Below are 18,595 nucleotides of genomic sequence, written 5' to 3'. Positions count from 1 at the left end.
AACAGCCTAGGACAAGGAACCTGCTCTCTCAGCTTTTTAACTCATTTGCTGGCACCAATCATAGATTCTAAGGCAGCTTTTGATCCTCATCCTGTATACTGTGACATCAGTACTTTCATAGAAGAATAATACTTATTTCTGAGATGTCTTCTGCTTGGAGAGATGTGGGTTAAGGTACTGTTACTTTTAACAACACTATTTTCCACCTGAGAGACACTTCCACACCATCTTATTTAATGTAACTGGGGCACAGGCAGAAAGCAGAGACTATGAAGAAACACAGACATCTACTTTTGCAACTGCACTGAATTCTGGAGCAAAGAGAGAAGAATATGCCAAAACATCAAACGTATGGCTTGAATATGTGCTTTGAAGGAAGTCTGTAAGGCTTTCCAGCCCTTGAGACCCCTTATAAGAAAGGATTTAACTCAGTGGGAAGAAGCAGGGAAGAATGGGAGGTATATAGGGTAAAGTATACAAGAGCAGCAAATGTCAGACAGTACTTATATAGAAGTGTGCACTCCTTTCCTCCAGCTATGCTTGTAGACAGGTTATGTAGAGGAGTTATAGTTTCAGGTTTCTATGACTTGACAATACTTTGGCATGATGTATACCTTGCTTGGTGCTGCCAACAAAAGATGGACATGAGCAAGCTAAAGAAATTGGAGGACTGACCCTGCCAGCCAGTGCCCAGGACAGCGTTCAGGATGTCCACCAAGGTGCCTGGGAGAGAGGTGGAAAGCAGTAACAGCTTAACAAGCTGAGGTCACAGTCAGGATTCTTCCTGCTCTTTCCACTTCTCACTCTCCTTTTGTCGTTCTTTGTGGTTGTCTGTTCTCAAGTTAAAAGCTTCAGTTGCAGAACATGGCTTGAATCAAAGAGGATTACTCTAATGGAATTGCAAAAGGACTGTGTATTTGTTTTATTATTCTCCCTTTCCTGGAGCCAAAGAATCAAGAAGCCACCAAAACCTAATCGGTGCTCAGACTAAACAAAAGAGTACTATACAGTCCAAACTCATTACAGGGAATGCCTAATTCCTTTACAGTTAAAACTGAAATTATCTTCCTATTACAGTCCCCAGTTCTTCCTCTCCTCCAGCTAATTTGTGTATGAAACACTATTCTGAACACAACTTTTCTGAAGATTGTGGATAAACCATTTAGAAGGTTTAAAAATCACCTCCCTTCACTCCTCATTGACTGTTCAAAGATCCTCCTCTTACATGACCCCCACCATATCTTTAATTAGGATAGAATTTCCATAGCAGCACAAAGAGAAGCTGGTATCCAACTTCAATTGAAATGCAAAAGGAGTTGGGCATTAACTTCCCTGCACTGTTTGAAAGTGTCAATCTTTATTAAAACATGGCTTGGCTTCAGAACACCCTAGAGATGTGCTGAGCTGTGCTTGCCTGCTACAAACTGCTCAACCAGAGTATGAAAGAGAACCTCAGGGGCAATTTTCTGAAGTACTTTTTAGGGCTATTAGTTGGAGAATAATTGGCAACTTAAAATGGACACAGCTGCTGTGTTACATGATAAGGGTGGCTGTTGTAAGCTGCTCTTTTAACCCAAAATTCCATAGGGTATTAATATTTTTGCCAATAATGTAGCAAGTCATAGTGCACATATTTTGCCAACTAAAATTCATTTCTGAATTGGCAGGGACCCAGGAATGTTTCTAAGATCAAGCAAACCCAGACCAGTATCTCCATTAGTCTATTTTAGTTTAGCTCTGCGTAATACAGTGTCCCCAAATTAGAAAATAAGAGTAAAATGTACTAAAGTGAAGTCTAAATTTTAAAAAGTGCTGCTCCTATTATATAGGATTTATTATGTGATGAATTTTAACTGCTCATCTTTTCAAAAAGGATACCAAACGCTGGCAAATAAACCAATTCCCTACAAGTGCTCTCTTAATTACTTTGAAAACATACAGTAACAAGATGTGCCTTGGAGTTATTACATAAACTTAAAATTAAAATTGAATTTTACCAGAGATTTTCTGTTTCAAAAGTCTAAATGAAGTCTACATGGCTATTTTGCTCTAATATAAACCAGGGCCACAAGGAAGGGAAGCTCTCATCTCATTTACATGACTGTAAAGCAAGAGTAACTCAATTAACGTCAATAGCTTTGAACTTGCTTAAACAAGACAAGACCTATAAGGGATTACAAGGTTGCTTTAAGCATGCCCAATAAAAAAACCAAACAAACAAACAAAAAAAATCCAAAAAAAAAACCCCCAAAAAATCACCAAAATCTTATCAGGTTTTACTTACACAGCCTGCAGCAATCCACGTCATTGTACAGCCTCACTTTGCTGCTACTAGATTGTTTTTGTGTGAGCCAAATATAAAGTGTGCAGTTTAGCACAGCTCTGAATAGCACTTTAAATACAGATCTCTGTTCCCCAATGCTCCTCCTCTCCCTCAGATGCTAATACAGACATTAATTGCAAAGCTTTGCAGTATGCATACTTTGCATTATGCAGTAATTGCATACTTTGCAGTATGTATAGGTTTAAGATGAAGACACTCAGCAAATACAGGAAGTTTTCCCTCCACATATCCAGATTCAGACTGAAGATCATCTAATCTGATTTCCTGTATATGATACTCACTGAATGTGAATCAAATTACACTTAAGATCATAACACGGTTTGACTAAAGCATCTTTCTGAAAGGCATCAGGCCTAAGATGAAAGCCATAGAGAGAGGGAATCTGTCACCTCCCTCATGACTTCATTCTGCCATAGAATTTCCCTTGCTTTAAAGAAAATTTGATCACAAGTTTGTTTATATTCAGCTAATTCTTCCCTGCTAGACTCAGGAGCCTGCAGAGCTTTTGTCCTTGCGGACATACAAAAACACTTTGCAACATTTTTTTTCTGCATTTCAATGCCCTAAGGAAGGCTGAGCTTCCTTAAGATTCTCACTGTTAGGCTTTTTAGCACTAGACATACTGGAAAGGCTCTTCTCTGTATTTGGTCCAATATTTTAATGCTGATATACTAAAGATGCAAGTTGTATTCCAGTAATACCTCTCTGCTGCCACAGACAAACAGGAACACTTCCTCCCTTTCCTGAAACTTGTACTTGCTGGTTCTCTGATTAAAATACATAGGACATGCATTTATGTGTATGTATATATATACACATGCAGAAAATACATATATATATGTGTGTGTGTGTGTGTATATATATATATACACACAGAAAATACATATATATGTGTGTGTGTGTATATATATATATATACACACAGAAAATATATATATGTGTGTGTGTGTATATATATATATACACACACACACACACACAACTGACACGGGGATTGGGCTTGCTGTTGCTTTGCTGGTGATACCTTAGAAGTTTGCCTTAGATCACTGGACACTTCAAACTTTAAAAAAAGGCCCAGGAGGATGAAATGCTGAACAATTTAAAGGAACAGAAAGAGGGAGGCTACAGAAGGAGGCAGTGTGTTTAAATACAGAACCTGTCCTGCCATCATCACAGCAAAGATGGAGAGAAGCCTGCAGAAAGTGAGCCTTGCCTCACCAATAAACAAAATGACATGACTGATGTTAAGAAAAATCAGCTAGCCAGATCTCTAGCTTTCCTTTGTAACACAAGCTTCTCAGCCTACCTGGGACAGGGATATACAGAATAAATCATGAGAGTCATGAGTCCAGTATCATCTTAGTTTCTAAAGCCTTCCAGCCTTAATTAGCCCTATTATAAACCCTGTAGGTAAAATATCCCTTCATCTTAGAAAAGAGCTTTCATTTCTAGTACCATAAGTTATGTCACCCAGACAATTCCCAGTATTCCCGAAAAGCAGACTCAGGATATTCTTCCCTTTGGAAAACTTGGAAAGCAGGACTCGCTGCACAGAGACAGCTTCCCAGTGCTGCAAATTGGTATGAAATGAAAGCTGTACTGGTTAATTTTTTATGTAACTTACAAGAATTCCTTGAAACATTTTTTTCCTGTTTTTTTTTCCCATCATGACATGGTGGGGTGGAAATTTTAAAACATGTTCTTTAGGGAATTGTCTTAGCCTAGGTGATGCACACAGAAGTTCATGCCAGAGCAGTTTTGTGAATTTAATCATGGCTATGGGCAGGCAGAGTGTTTGGGTGGCAGCACTCTTTCAACCTCGCCAGGGAAAATCCTGCTAAAAGATTTCTTTCTCTCCTTAGAACTGGGCTGCCAACACTGGAACTGAAAATAAATCAACACGATGAGTATGTGAAGAGCTGGGCAGTGAAAAATTCTACCAGAGAGGTCTCTATTGAAAGCACAGAAATGCACAAACATTGGGGAACATTAAGAAGAAATCCTGCTGGTTCATAGAAGTGCAGTGGGGACATACATCTCTGGTCACTACAATATTGGTTTGTGTTAAGCTCTATTTTTAAAGTGATGATTACATTGGCTGGGTTTTAGTCCCAGTGCCAAAGATGCCAAGTAAATATCAAATACTCTCCAAGACTTCCTGCCACCCCTACCCTGCCCCCCTACCATGCAACTTAGACAGAATTGACGCTGGAATGCTTATGGCTCGGAAAGAATGACATATTTTCCATCCTTAGGGCAATTTTCATCCTGTTTTATATGAACACAGACATGCTAGGCATATACTAATTCAATGAATTACAGAATATTCAGCATGCAGACACTCAGGCCTGATTCATAAGGGTTCACAACCAGGTTCGGAAAAACTGAAGCCAAGAGGCATAGAGGTGCCACCCAGGAAATTCTGGTCTTGAGTAGTTAAAGATGGCACTGCTTCCTTCTACAGGTTGAAGAGAAAAGCAGAGGATCAACATTACTCTCCACAGGATGAACACCTGCACAGAAGGTGTTCCCCTCGTCCCCATGAACACAAGCACATCAGTCACCCTGGCATTCCTAGCACTGACTTGGGAGAATCCAGAGCCACAGGTGCCTTGCCCATCTCTTCTTTTAAATACACCACAGCCTGTTCTCAAGGACCAGTCCTGCTCCATGCTGCAGCTGCTGTGGGAAGGGGATTTGCTGTTATTGAGCAGAAGGGGGAGACAAGACCTCAGCTTTTCTCCAGCTCCCCAGAAAGGAAGGCATCTGCCCAGCTCTTACAACAGTCCTGGCCTGCCGCTCCTTCCAAGAGTCATGGACAGGCAGCTGGTCAGAGGGAATGGTCATGAAAAACAGCTCCTCTCCTCCTCAGCAGGCTGGCTCTACCCCCACAGCAAAACCACAGCACTGGTACTGCCAAGAATTTGATCCACATTCTTCACTCCCTGTGGTAGCCACGAGGCCACACGGTCTCCTTCAATCCGTTTGCATTTTATTAGGTCTTTTCATGCATCAAGGAACAAAAGAACAAGCCACTTCCTCCCACTGAGCTCTCATTTCACACTTCAAATGGGCTATACTAACCTTTATGGTGGAGCAGCTGCCAGGGAGGAGGGGCAGGAGGTAGGCAGGGCTAGGATGAACATGTCTGAAGATGCACAGCCTCTTCTCCTCTCCCAGCAACCCAGAGGAACTCCAATCAGTGCACAGCAACACCTTTCCCTCCCATCCCCACCTGAGGAGTGCCCAGAGCTCTGCAGACACCTTGGTGGCACTCAGCCTGAGTGCTTTCTGGACTCACCTCCCACCCCCAGTAGGTGCTGCTGAGTTAATAGCTTGTACCATGTCCGTAGTCAGAGCATCAAGTAAGCTGGTAATAAATTCAACTTTCTTCCCTTCTGGGCAGCCTGCAGAAAGAAAAGAGAAAGTTTAATGCAAGAACACACAGGATTGGTCTCCTACATTGGTTCAGCAAGGATCAGCTCCTTTGTTGGTAACATGGCAGACATCATTAGAGTCATTATGGACAAGAAGGCAGAAGAATCCCTCAGTGGGTTTCTCTGCGTGGCAATTTGTCCTGCAGCTTTTGTCCAGACACACACAAGTTAACCAACAATATCTGACAGGAAGACTGCATGGTTTGCCTCATGGCCTCCCCCCCACTTTACTACCAGAATAATGACAGGGATGTGCTGGAAGCGCCTGGCAGCCAGGAGTTCCCATGATGACACTTGCAGAGAAGCTTACAAAATAACTCTACCTCCAGGGTCATCTTTCTCTGCAAACATGGCTGTTCCAAGGTGCTAACTGGCAGCTTGAAGCTTCCCAAAGCACGGACAAAAGCGAGGACTGCTGCTCGCATTCTCCTCTCTTCAGGCACAGAGACCATTGCCTGCCAGCAGCTACCACAATAATTCAGTTCTTTCCATGATCACACTGCCTGGGAAATACGTCAGTCTAAGTCAACACACGGTAATCACCCCTGGTCACTGCTGGCTTGAGCAGGACAAAGCAGGCTGAAGGCAAACTTGGTAACCATTTCCATTACTTAGTGCTGAGGCCATCTAGTTCCCCACCATCATAACCACAGACTCACAGTCTCCTGTCCTTAACAGGGCCAGTCTGTTATGACACAATTGAGACTAAATTCTCCATCTCCTTTACCTTTATTAGACAATCTATGCAGTTTTTCTTGCTTCTTAAAGGAGCAAAATCATGGGCCATTTGCTACCAGACTAATACTGTAACAATTGGTCTAGCCTACCAAGAGCATACTTAACTTTAACACACCACCTCCAAAGCTCTTGTCCAAAATCCATCACCTCCTATTTGCCCAAACCACCACGCACTACCATTTATTTAGCTAATTAAGGCAGCAGACATCAGAGGACAGCCTTCCCCAGCAGCATATAGCACTGTCAATGCTATACAGTACATTTCTCGGACAAGCAGAGAAGCATGTGTACCCCAAACAAAGCACCAGAATCTTACTACAACCCCTTGACAGCTGATCAGACAAAACACCCTCCTTTACAGTATTCCAGGCTCTATTCTTTGCAGCAGCTTAACCAACAGTCCCTTGCCTGTCTCCTTATTATGTGCATTACACACACGCACACCCCTCAGCACTCATTTGGCACATGGTCCAGAAAATGTCAGCATTGTAATGGGTAAGCTGCTATGGCAGCCAGAGTAGACCACTCACTTAAAGGGCCTTTTTGTTGTAATAATGAGAAGGCTGAAAAACTATTTGCTAGAAGTCATCTCCCTGGGGCCTCAGCATCTCACCGACTGCAGGAATTAGCAGCTTGCCATTTGCTATGTGCAAGCAACACTTCCCTTCCTTCTTTCTTCTTGCCACAGCCACAACACAACTTGTGAAGAGGATACGTGTAGGTGTGCAAGAACACAGACTTCTGCCTCTCCTACCCTGGCATCTGTAGCCAAGAAGCACACTGCCTGCAGCACTGAGAGTCTAAGGAATGGTAAATCTCTAGAAGAGGAATCAGGTATGGGGTCCCCATTACAGAACTGAATGCAAATGGAGTGATCAGTCTCTAAAGCTGGATGGGTTGTTTGCTTAAAATCCAGTTCTGCTAAGAAATAAAGAGTGAAAAAAGTGAAAAGAAACACCCTCTCACCACCTGCAGTTCTGGTTAACCAGTGAACTTTTGCATACAAGAGCAGCTAATAAAAAGCCCCTCAAGTCTGCTTTAAGAGACTATGTAGCACAGCACCTCTCAAGCAGACAAACCAAGCTCAGATCCTCCATCTCCTAGTCTCCCCATAGGTAAGGATATTTTCAGTGACAGAAGTCATCACACCAGCCTTTGTGGCCAAGCACAGAGCTGAAAGGCACAGAAAAGTGGATTGAGCTGAGGAGAGAACTCTGCAGGAGTCTGATGCCAGGACCAGATCACTGGTGTACAGAGCATCACGTACCCTCTTCTGCATCAAGCAGTTCCTATGCCCTTGTCCATCTGCAGTGCAGAAGGGGAGGGAGAAGGGACAAAAGTATTTTGTCTTCATGAGAGACCAGAAAGGGAGTCTCAAAAAAAAAAGCCCAAATCTGAAGGATTTTCACAAAGGAGCTGTGGAATGGCAGGAGGGAGGGCAGGTAGAGGCAGTAAAGCAAGAGTACAAGGGGATGGAAAGGAAATGTATTCTGTTTTAGTATGATTTCCTAAGGAAATGAGCCTTGATGCAATCATTTAACCGGTTTCCCTCTCCCTACCTCCCAAGGTTCTACTTGAACCAATTAGCCAGTTTCATTTGAATATGAGAGAGGCAGATAGGAAATTTCTACATGATTTGTGAAAAGGAGGAACTGCATAGGAGGGAGGCCTGCTGAGGGCAGAGTTGGTAAGCAGAAAGCTATAGGGCCTGAGGTCAGGAGCTGTAAGGATTGGAACTGGGAGACACAGAAGACAAATCTGGAACAAATATCATTTCCTCTGCTAACCTGCCCATGGATAACTCACTTTATACTATCCCTAGAAAAGGCCAGAAGAAAATGAAGTGGATCCAGAGTTACCAGCTCTTTATGTGGAGTTCCTGGTCTCCACCACTCCCCCATGGTGAAGAGGGCCCCACTGTAGCTTCTGTTTTCCATCAGTCAGCCCACACCCTGGAAAGCAGTGGCTGACCTGTCAGTGAGGGCCCCTCACCTTGCTCCTCAGGAAAGTGGCACAAAGAAAAAACCAGAGTGCAGGCAGGTAAGACAGCATTTTTAAGAGCTGCAGACACACCTATACCCAGCACATACAGCACAAATAAGGTAGGCAAACAGTAAATTATGATTTGCCACTCTGTTAAGAGGGAAAAGCAGACTACAAAACAAGCAGCAATGAGAAAGTTTTTTCTAGAAAAATGAGAGATAAAGTCCCACTAAGTGAGGAGCCAGCATTAGTTAAGGGATCTTAGGTCACTAAGAAGGCTGTCCTGCCTGACAACTGATCCACAGACAATTGCCAGCTGTGTCCTCTTTTGTTGCTCAGGGGGTCCAAGCTGCTGAAAAGCTCAGCTGAATAGAGAGGATCTGGTCTTGGCCAGGCTTTGAAGAAGAACTTTCAATGTGGAGCCTGTTCTTTCCCCAGGGGTTCTACAGTCATCCAGGTTTCTTTCCTGAAAATTCTGATCCCAGACATGTTCTCAAAAAGCAAAAAGGCAACACACTGGCCCAGCCAACAGCCTTTTTCAGTTCACTGATGAAACTGGAAGTGATCCAAAAAAACACAGAATAAAACCCAAGGTAAAACATGAATGGTGAGAGAAAGCCCCCATCTTCTTAACAATATTCTTGGCCTTTCAAGAGTTCAAGGTGAAACAAGGGAAGAAGGCAGAGGCAGGATCTTATTCTTCTCTGACCTGGAAGTTCTCTGTCCTTGAATGGATCATCAATCTCTGTGCTCTTCAATCTGGCATCGCTTTCACACACTGGGGTCTCATAGCTGAAAAAGGAGAACAGAAGTTGCTAAACTATGTCATACAGCTTTAGTGTCATCAGATAGTTGCTAGGGGTTGTCTCTCATCTGCTTATTACAGGGGAAACCAACGAAACTGCAGAAGACATTTTTTCAACCTTTGCTTATGGACAGCCAGCAACAGCAGAAGGAGAGAGATGGAAGAGCATACCCAGAGCAGGACCAGAACCCACTTACCAACCCAAAAGCACAAACAGCACAGGACTGTCTTCTCACTCTTGTGGGCATGAGCTGAGATTTTTTTCCAAAGATGTCTGCACTCTGCAGAATCACTACATCTGGCAGAGTTTAAGTCCCAACTCCTACTGACCTTTTTTTATAACTTGCTAGACCCACAATTTGTTCCCAAGGCCCAAGTGAGAAAAGATTCCTCAGGTCACTTTAAGAGACAAAATAACTTGAAGAAAAAAATCTACTACTGGCTTAAAATCCATCAATGCACAACCAAGCAGCCTTATAACTCTGTACAGGTTAGGATCCAAGTGGCTGCAGCACAGAAGTATAAAGCAAAGAACAATGCAACAAAGCCAATTGTCTTTCTGCTGCTTACACCTCTGATCTGTACTCCTGTGCAAAGAGAAAAGGGCAGTAGTCACTTTGCACCAACTCCTATAGAGAAGGAGCAGCACAGTAACATTGAGCAGAGGACACCACATGCAGCAGTGCTGAATTTAAGAAAAATAGTACAGAACTATCTGCTCTAGAAGTAGGGACTTATCTGATACAGTATTTTTTTATACATCATCTTCTCCAGGCAGGCCTACAGCTCTTACCGAGTGGAAGTACCAGGCAGGGGGCGTCCTGTGTCCACCAGAACACACCAGCAGTACCCAGTTGACTGGTGGCATTGCACTGGTTTGTAGAGCCCTCCAGGAGCACATTCAGGGATGACGATACCCTCACGGGGGTTCTGCCTGGCCTCCTCCAGGGCACTCTGCCTTTCCTGGTCGCAGGAGTGAATTTTCTCTGGAAGAGAGAAGGGAGGTTGGAGGGGATGGAGAAGAGTCAAAATCAAGATGAACTTCACATCTGGTGGAGCACTTCCTCCTGTAGTTAGCTATGACCCAACAAGATTATAGACATTGACTGCCAAGTGCCAGCAATCTAGGAACAGCAGGAAAAACTGTTCCCGTTCACCTGCGGTTTGGAACAGAGCTATCAGATAACAATAATTCACTATTACAGTGGCCATGGTGTAAGCATTTCCTAGATCATGTTTTTGCATACTGAGATCCCAAATTGGGATTGTATTTTCAAATTAAATGAAGGAGGCAAAAGCCCTGCCATGCCCTACTCTCTGTTTCTTCTCCAGACTGCAATGCACTCTTCCCTCTCCATAGCAGCCCTCCAACATGATCCCAAGAGGAGCAGAAGGTTATGTTTTATCTCCATTTTATCCAGCACATGGAGCACCTGCACAAACCTCAGCAGGGAACAGAATGGTTTATCCCATTCTACTCTAACTGTCCATCACCTTTCCAGGACACTCCACTATTATCCTCACCTGCAAAACAGAGGGCATTCAACCCTGCCCCTTTAAGGAAAAGTTATTTCTAAATACATCCTCATATGAAAAATAAAGTACTCAGATGGCATGCACCCAAGAACAAAGAAGCCTGAGTGGCTTCTGCTGCCACCTGGCACTTTTGACCCTAATGCTGCCTCTTTGACCACTGCCTGCAGAGGAGTGAGAGATGCATGGAGAGGTGCCAGGATGCTGCCTCTTGTATGGACCAGCCATTAAACAGGAAGGGATTCACAGGACACCAGGACCTGTTCGGCTCAACAGCCAGAAGTTCTTGCAGGTCTTCAAACACTCTGGCCCTTTGAGAATTAGGAAAATTACTTCAACTTTGGAAATCACTGAAGGTATAGTGGAGAAAAAAAAGCACACGTGTAAGACAGAAAGCAGTCAAGGCAGCTGATCACAGGCTTTAAATTCTAAGTCTCAAGTAAAAAAACAATATAATTCCTAACTTTTATCCTTAGGAGAGTGACAAAAACCAGAAGCAGGAACAGCTTTCTCTCCTTCCCCAGCTTTCTTTTCTATTGCAGCTTTTTCTTTTCTTTTTATAAATAAGTCACTTACGAAATTCCTTGCCACAGCCAAGAATCCCTTTAAGCTTTTAATACTTAAAATGCTTCAACACTGGCAGACAATGACACCACAGGTTCATCCCAAACCTGCAGATGTCTGCACAACTCAGCCAGCTGACTTGGGATGACCTCAGCATCCTGCCCCCAGGACAGGCTCAGCACACAACTGAGCACTCACTGTTTCCATGTATTTTGCCTGCTTATATGCCATCAGTTACATCTTAGATTTTGGTGATAAATTCTGGTTCAGTGACTAATTTTTGGTTTTTATTTGGGGAACAAAAGTGGTTCACAACGAGAATTCCTCAGCTGGGTAACAGCGGGTACAATACAAAAAATTCCAGCATGATTTGGGTACCAGAAGCACTTTCACTGGTTTCCAATTAAACTGCAGAATCTAAGGAGTCTGAGAGAAACAGAATGGTCTCTCCCTCCTCAGCATCTCAGATCACTATTGAGGCTGGGAATGAGAAGGGCACCAGAACTTCACCACACACAAATCCACACAACTGAAACACAGAATAAAAACTTGTGTCAACAAGTCTAACTCAAGCGGAGGGAAACTTGACCAGGAAAGAAGAGGAGGGGAATAAAGTCAACAGAAACCAAAAGGGAGCTCAAACCTCAGCTGATATTTAATCTGACTTCACTTTGCTGACAGATTTCACATCTGAAAAAAGGCTGTGTGACTGTTCCCAAGCTGTATGTAGACAGAGAAGTCATTGAGAGGCCTAAGGGCTGCTTAACAAGTCACTTACATCATGAGAGGCCCCTGCTCACCTGCGGTGTGCTGACAGCAGTTCACACCTTGGTCCTCAGGTGAGGAAGATCATTCATGCAGCATGGGGAAGCAAAATCAGGGGTATAATTGGCTGTCATTGTTTTATATAATAAGCCAAAGGAAAAAAAAATATGCTGAAGAGAACTACATTCCAGGAATTCCTCTGTCTAAATCCCCAAAGCTTCCTGAGCACAAAAAGTCAGAGCAAGATCACCCACATCCTTTGAGTCTTGCAAAAATAGCACTAAAAATTACTCTGAAGAAATTAGTGGGGTTTTGTTGCGTTTCTGGGATTTTTTTCTGCGTCAGAACAAAAAATGTGCCACCTCAACTGCAGGAAGAAGGAAAGAACAAATGTCTTTTAATCAGTTAGTATCTGATTTTACATGTATTTGCAGCAGTTAGGTATGCAAGATACACAGAACAAATGTACATACACACAATGTTTGTACTGTGCCATAAAAAATGGCAGAAAAGTCTCTACACACATTAAGAGAAATTTGTGAGAACTGAATAGTCACAGCATTTACTATCAGAACACAGCACTAATTGGTAGTTACTCATGTGTGAAGGGTGCTGAAAGGCTGAGTGAAAAAAACCTTACAGGTTTTTGTTCAGTTGATGTCAAATAGATGGAATCACACAAAATATGCCATTACCAGCAGCCACCATCAGCAAGTACAGCAGCACAAACTGAAAAGCAGGGAAATAAGATTTTTCTCATTTCTAGCATACATACAGAAGTAGCCACAATGGAAGTCTCATCTATTCCACAACATCCTGAAGAACATAAAACAGACATACTGGGGCAAACCAAAACTCCAGCTTGCCTGTTTCTCCCCCAGTAGTTGCTAAAAGCAAAAGAAAACAGAGAAACAAGATGAGCATACACTTCTTTCCCCCATGTCTTTCATGTCTCAGCAAGCAGTATGTCAGAAACCTGCAGAGACAGCCACGGAGCTTTTATTTAGTGAGTAGGAATGGTTTTTTCCTTCCAACAGTTTGCCATGTCTCCCCTCAAACTTTTATTAACTAGGACATCCTGCAGCTGGTTCTGTGGCTTGACTACATGTTACATGTAGAACACATCCTCTGGTTTGATTTGAACCTAGCTCTGACTAGGATTGTTTGCTGACCCTACTTCTTCTGGAGGATGAAACAGCAAATCATTTGCAGCATCGCTTCCTGCCTCTCGCTATTTTACAGATTCCTACTTTATCTCTTTTACATGCTGAAGAGTCACAGCTGACCCTACTCTTTCTCTGATCTTTCAAGATCCACCATACTTTCCCTGAGCAAGGGGGGATTAGAACAGCAAACACATTGACACTTAGTGGAAGCTCTGACAACAGCCTTGTGGAAAGTTCCTTCAGTGACACATGCCTGCTATAGAGAAGACAGTATTAACTAACACTAGCCCCCAGAGAGGCTCTTTCCTCCAGACTACCACTCTAACAGCACTTAATTCCCTTAAAAAATAAACATGAGTACTAACAGTTGGGGTGCATTTCAACAGCTAGCAAAATCAGCTGGGAGATCCATACCTTCAGCTTCCTTAGTATGGGACTTGGCATGCTCAGCATGCAGTGTCACCCTGAAAGATGGTCTCATGGGTAATAAAGGGACCATCAAATGAATGTTGTCCCAGCTCCAGTACACTGAAGTCAGTCTGTTCCAGTCAGACTGCTTACTGGAAACTTTGCAGTTGTTGCCAAGGCCAGGTTTATGGAGGATAGTGAAAGCCTAGGGCCAAGCTAGAAGGTTTAATACCAGCTATGAAATTAAGCTGTCATCTTAGAGAGAAGCATATATTTATATATGTGCAGGGTACTTAAAACACTATTCCCTGTGAGTTAATGGGGGTTGCAGGCACAGCAAGCTAAAGAAAAAAATGGTTTCCTTCTTTCCTATAATTAAACATCTAGAGAAAGAACAAGATTTAAGACAGCAAGTCAGTGGGACACCGACAGCTTTTCTAGCACTGACAGTAATATTACACTCCCCTTTGTTTTTAAGACAGTCACATTCCCCTGTTTTCTGTCTTCTCTGCTTTGACTTATGACAACCATCAGCAAAGAAGCTGAGTAACGTTTGCCAGCTTGCTGTTGCTGGGGAGCAAAGCATTCTAAAGACTGCACATCTAGACCCCAACAGATTTAGTTACATCAAAAATGATAGGGGATGCATGCTGACACAACGGAGAAAATCACTGGCAAATACCCATTTTACCCTAAGTGCTCAGCTCTAAAATGCTGTTTGTTCTTTACTGCTTTTAACACTCCTTACAACAGTTTTAAAAGCAGTGTCTATGAAGCCATGAGCTATTGCAGGAAAACAGGGCTTGGGCATCGGCAGTAGTACATTATTTATGCAATCATTTTCCCCTCGTAATGATCTTCTGAGAAACACGTAAGTCAGAATCATAAAAAGGTCTCCCATTCCTGGTCCCTTAAGTACACACCTTGAAACATACATCTAGTACAATAAATAAAAATGACGGATGAGGTAAGGGACTCACCTGACTGTCTAATAAACTAGATGGTTATTAAAAAGATGGGGTGTTTGTTTACCTTACAAAGCTGAAAGAGAGGGAAAGAGCTGAAAAGAGCAACATCCAACCAAAGGCTTGTGCTCACCAGGACTCATGCTCAGCTTGCAGGGCTAGATGCATCCAATGCACTGCCCTGGGGATCAGGCAGCCTCCCCCCAGCAGCTGCTATGGCAGCCAGAGTAGACCACTCACTTAAAGGGCCTTTTTGTTGTAATAATGAGAAGGCTGAAAAACTATTTGCTAGAAGTCATCTCCCTGGGGCCTCAGCATCTCACCGTCTGCAGGAATTAGCAGCTTGCCATTTGCTATGTGCAAGCAACACTTCCCTTCCTTCTTTCTTCTTGCCACAGCCACAACACAACTTGTGAAGAGGATATGTGTAGGTGTGCAAGAACACAGACTTCTGCCTCTCCTACCCTGGCATCTGTAGCCAAGAAGCACACTGCCTGCAGCACTGAGAGTCTAAGGAATGGTAAATCTCTAGAAGAGGAATAAGGTATGGGGTCCCCATTACAGAACTGAATGCAAATGGAGTGATCAGTCTCTAAAGCTGGATGGGTTGTTTGCTTAAAATCCAGTTCTGCTAAGAAATAAAGAGTGAAAAAAGTGAAAAGAAACACCGTCTTGCTATCAGAGAAACATCTGCTTGCTATCAGAGCCGAAGGACCAAGCACCAATCACCTATAGGCTGTGAGGATGCTGTTGATGATTAGGGTGAAACATAAGGAAGAGCTGGCATTCAACCACAGCAGATTATATTACTCTTCTGCACCCTTTTTTTTTTTTCTTATCAAAAGAAGAGAGAGATTGTGACATCAAAACCAACCACACTGGGGGGATCCCTGCATTCTTGAGAGACAGAAGTCCTTCTACCAAGCCAGGCAAAAGAGAGGGTTTAACCTCTCTCTGTGCTTCTGCCAAGCCCCAATGAACCCATGTGAAGAGCCTAGCCCCAGAGCTACAGACTATGTCAGGCAGGGCAAACGTCCTTCTCTTTTCCTCTCTCCTTTCTTTTAATCAGAAATTCTGTCTGAGCCGGGCAAACTTTTCCCATGATGTTCCCACAAAAAGCTTCAGTTTTAAAGAACAAGCATTCATTAACAGGGAAGGAAAAGGTCTTTTACTGAAGGATTCTTAACCAATCCTCATTGGTAGTGCTGGAACAGGGACCTGATTTCAAAATACCACTTCAAAAAACTCAAACACATGCCTCTCCCAATTTTTGTGTTCAACTCCCAGCCTTCCCCTTCATAAGGGACTTGTGCAGAACAAACGGCAGTAGTATGGCTCTCCAGTGCCAAGCTCCTATTGACATCCTGTGCCAACTTAAAAGTGATGACCAAGTGTCTTTGTGCCTCAGTTTTCTACTCAGTGAAAGTGTTTGACTGTCTCCAGGTCTGCTCCAGGAGAACATGTGCCTAATCCCAGTACGGAGATAATAAACGCTGCAGGCAGAAAGTACAACCTGATTCCACAGAGAAAGTTCAGTCCAGGTTACATCAGCAGCCCAAATCTGCATCCCTTCTGCCTCAGAGGGAAGGAGAATTTGAAAAGCCTTCAGTTATGCACAAGGGCTGGCAGTATTAGCAAAGCAATGCAGTGAATAGGCATTAGCTTCCTGTCCCCCGTGCGGGGCTGTGAGTGGAGGGAGAGAAACAACCCCTTCTGTGTTTACTGGGAGCACAATAACAGCTGAGCAAATACAGCTCAAGGGAATAGCATAAATCTCTCTGCACCTCCATTAGTCACCAGCACTGCTACCCACTCCACCCTGGTCTGCCTGGGACCACTGTCCTTCCAGGGTATTCTGGCTAACATAAAGAGAAAAACAAACCTTGCAGGTGCTCCTACACTGTACCAGTTGAGCAGTCCTTCTTTTACCTTGGTATTTGCTCTATTTCATGTCTCAAGGGATGGGCTACAGAGGAAGCAGAGGTTACTAGACCTTCCAGTGCTGAACAAGTACAATGGAAAGGTTTAACAGGTAGCTTAGAGTTTTAAAAAAACGCATTGTTCCAAGTGGCTCAAACTTCAGCCATCCAGGAACACATCCTTCCCCTGCAATTTTCCTTCCATTGAAAGAATGAAGATGGACTGCACTCCTACCAGTGTTCCATGATGAAAAGCTTATCCAGTATAAACCCTCTAGCTTAAAATAAGGAGGAATGGCTGGAAGAAGCACTGTTCCAACAGTTGGGGTGAACCTGCTGAGGGACTTTTTAAGGTACAATTTGCTATCATTTTGTAGAACCTGGGCAGAGGGTGCTGCCCAGAGAGGAAAGGAGCCTGATCCACACAGTTTCCAAAACACACGGGAATAAAGCTCTGCATCTGTGCATTTTGAAACCTTCCAGTTGAAATCTACTCGTCCCTACAATTGTAACTCAACTGTCCTTCAGGCAGGGCTTGGACTCTTTCTACCAGCCTATTTCTTGACCAGTCACACAGTTCTAGCCCTACTAGACCTGTAGCCTATCTGAAAAATGGCAAAAAGAGAACACCACTTTTTTTTTAAAGTAGACTACATACAATTACTATGAGACAGCTTCCCAACATTGTTGGTTGACAAAAACATACTCCAAGAAGAGGGGTATCAAAAGTTCTCTGTGAAACAGTTCTTCAGGATTGAAAGCAATCATGAGACTTGTATCAAACTGACAGACTAATCTGTCAAGTGGAACATCACATCCTATTTAGACTGAAATTCAAATAAGAATTGAAAGTCATCTGAATAAATGTCTTTAAATCAGCAAAACCAAAATTTACAAGTGCAAAACCGTAACAACCAGCGAGAAGAATCCCAGTGCATGGAGAGCAAAATGACTGGCAACACAGCAAGACTTGGAAAAACACAATCAGGAACTTAGGTAGATCACAAAAAAATCTGCACCTTAATGACATCACAAACAACAAAAAAAAAGTGCAAAGCTGTTAAATCGAGCTCTGGGATGTGGTGACAGGGGCCTCACATAAGAAATAGGCACTAAGGACTGTTGGGCAATCAGCCCTGCATCCAGCCCTGGGCACTGCACTGTCAGGGAGAGGTGGACTGGCAAGAGTGCAGGAGAGAGCAAAGGGAATAGGCAGAGGTCTAGGAAACCTGATCTATGAGAAAAGGCTGAAGGAATTCCATTTGTTTAGTCTAGGGATGACAGTCAGCCTTCTGAGACATAAAAGCTGTTATATAAAAAAAGATGGTCATAGACCATTTTTCCTCTTCCTTACGGGTAGTTCAAGTAGCAGTCAACTTATACTTGGAGAAATGAGATTCAGGTTTGGTATAAAAAAAGCCCTCTTGATTAACTGTTCACTCACTGGAATAGGCAGCAGGATCCCTGTCACTGCATTAGGAACAGGTTATACACATCTGAGCCGCTGTTAACTGGATACAACCCTCAACTAAAAGAGGGAGGAAAAAAACCAAAAACCAAACTATACCACATCTGCAGGTCTTTTCCACTCTCCCCACTGAGGCCACCTCTGTGCAAACACAGCCTAAAATCTTGAAGACATTTGATCTGGTTTAAGTTTCCACGTTTTGGGGTCTGATCTTTCTATGCAGTTGGCTTCCATATTCTGTATGACAGCTGCGGCTGTGCAGTACCTTCAAAAAAACAACAATTTCTGCAGTAGGAGCAGAGAAAGTTTGGCCCCAAAATGCAGTCCTCTTTAGTTCTTTACATGAGGAGAGTTCCTCAGCGGTAGAAAAGACTTTAAGATTTTAACCACAGACACTTGTCCTTGTGATTTTGAGAAGCAGCTACCCACAGTCTGCTTTTTTCCTTCCCTAACCCCTCTTTTCCATTTCACATCATTTCTCATCTCAAAGCCTAACTTTG

General features: G+C 43.2%; 1 protein-coding gene across 1 annotated transcript in view; it reads right to left on the bottom strand.

Annotated features, from left to right (window-relative positions):
• The window catches only part of SMOC1 (SPARC related modular calcium binding 1), a 110,341-nt gene that overhangs the window by 7,961 nt on the left and 83,785 nt on the right, over nucleotides 1-18,595 (bottom strand). Inside the window, exons 8-10 of the mRNA XM_030451798.1 lie at nucleotides 10,101-10,293; nucleotides 9,212-9,294; nucleotides 5,646-5,751 (exon numbers count right to left, since the gene is read on the bottom strand). Of these exons, the coding sequence (XP_030307658.1) occupies nucleotides 5,646-5,751; nucleotides 9,212-9,294; nucleotides 10,101-10,293 (382 nt within the window). The remainder of the gene's footprint in view (nucleotides 1-5,645; nucleotides 5,752-9,211; nucleotides 9,295-10,100; nucleotides 10,294-18,595) is intronic.

This window comes from Calypte anna, chromosome 5A (genome assembly GCF_003957555.1).
Source record: "Calypte anna isolate BGI_N300 chromosome 5A, bCalAnn1_v1.p, whole genome shotgun sequence".
Taxonomy (NCBI): domain Eukaryota; kingdom Metazoa; phylum Chordata; class Aves; order Apodiformes; family Trochilidae; genus Calypte; species Calypte anna.
This window is presented reverse-complemented; position numbering and strand designations above follow the sequence as displayed.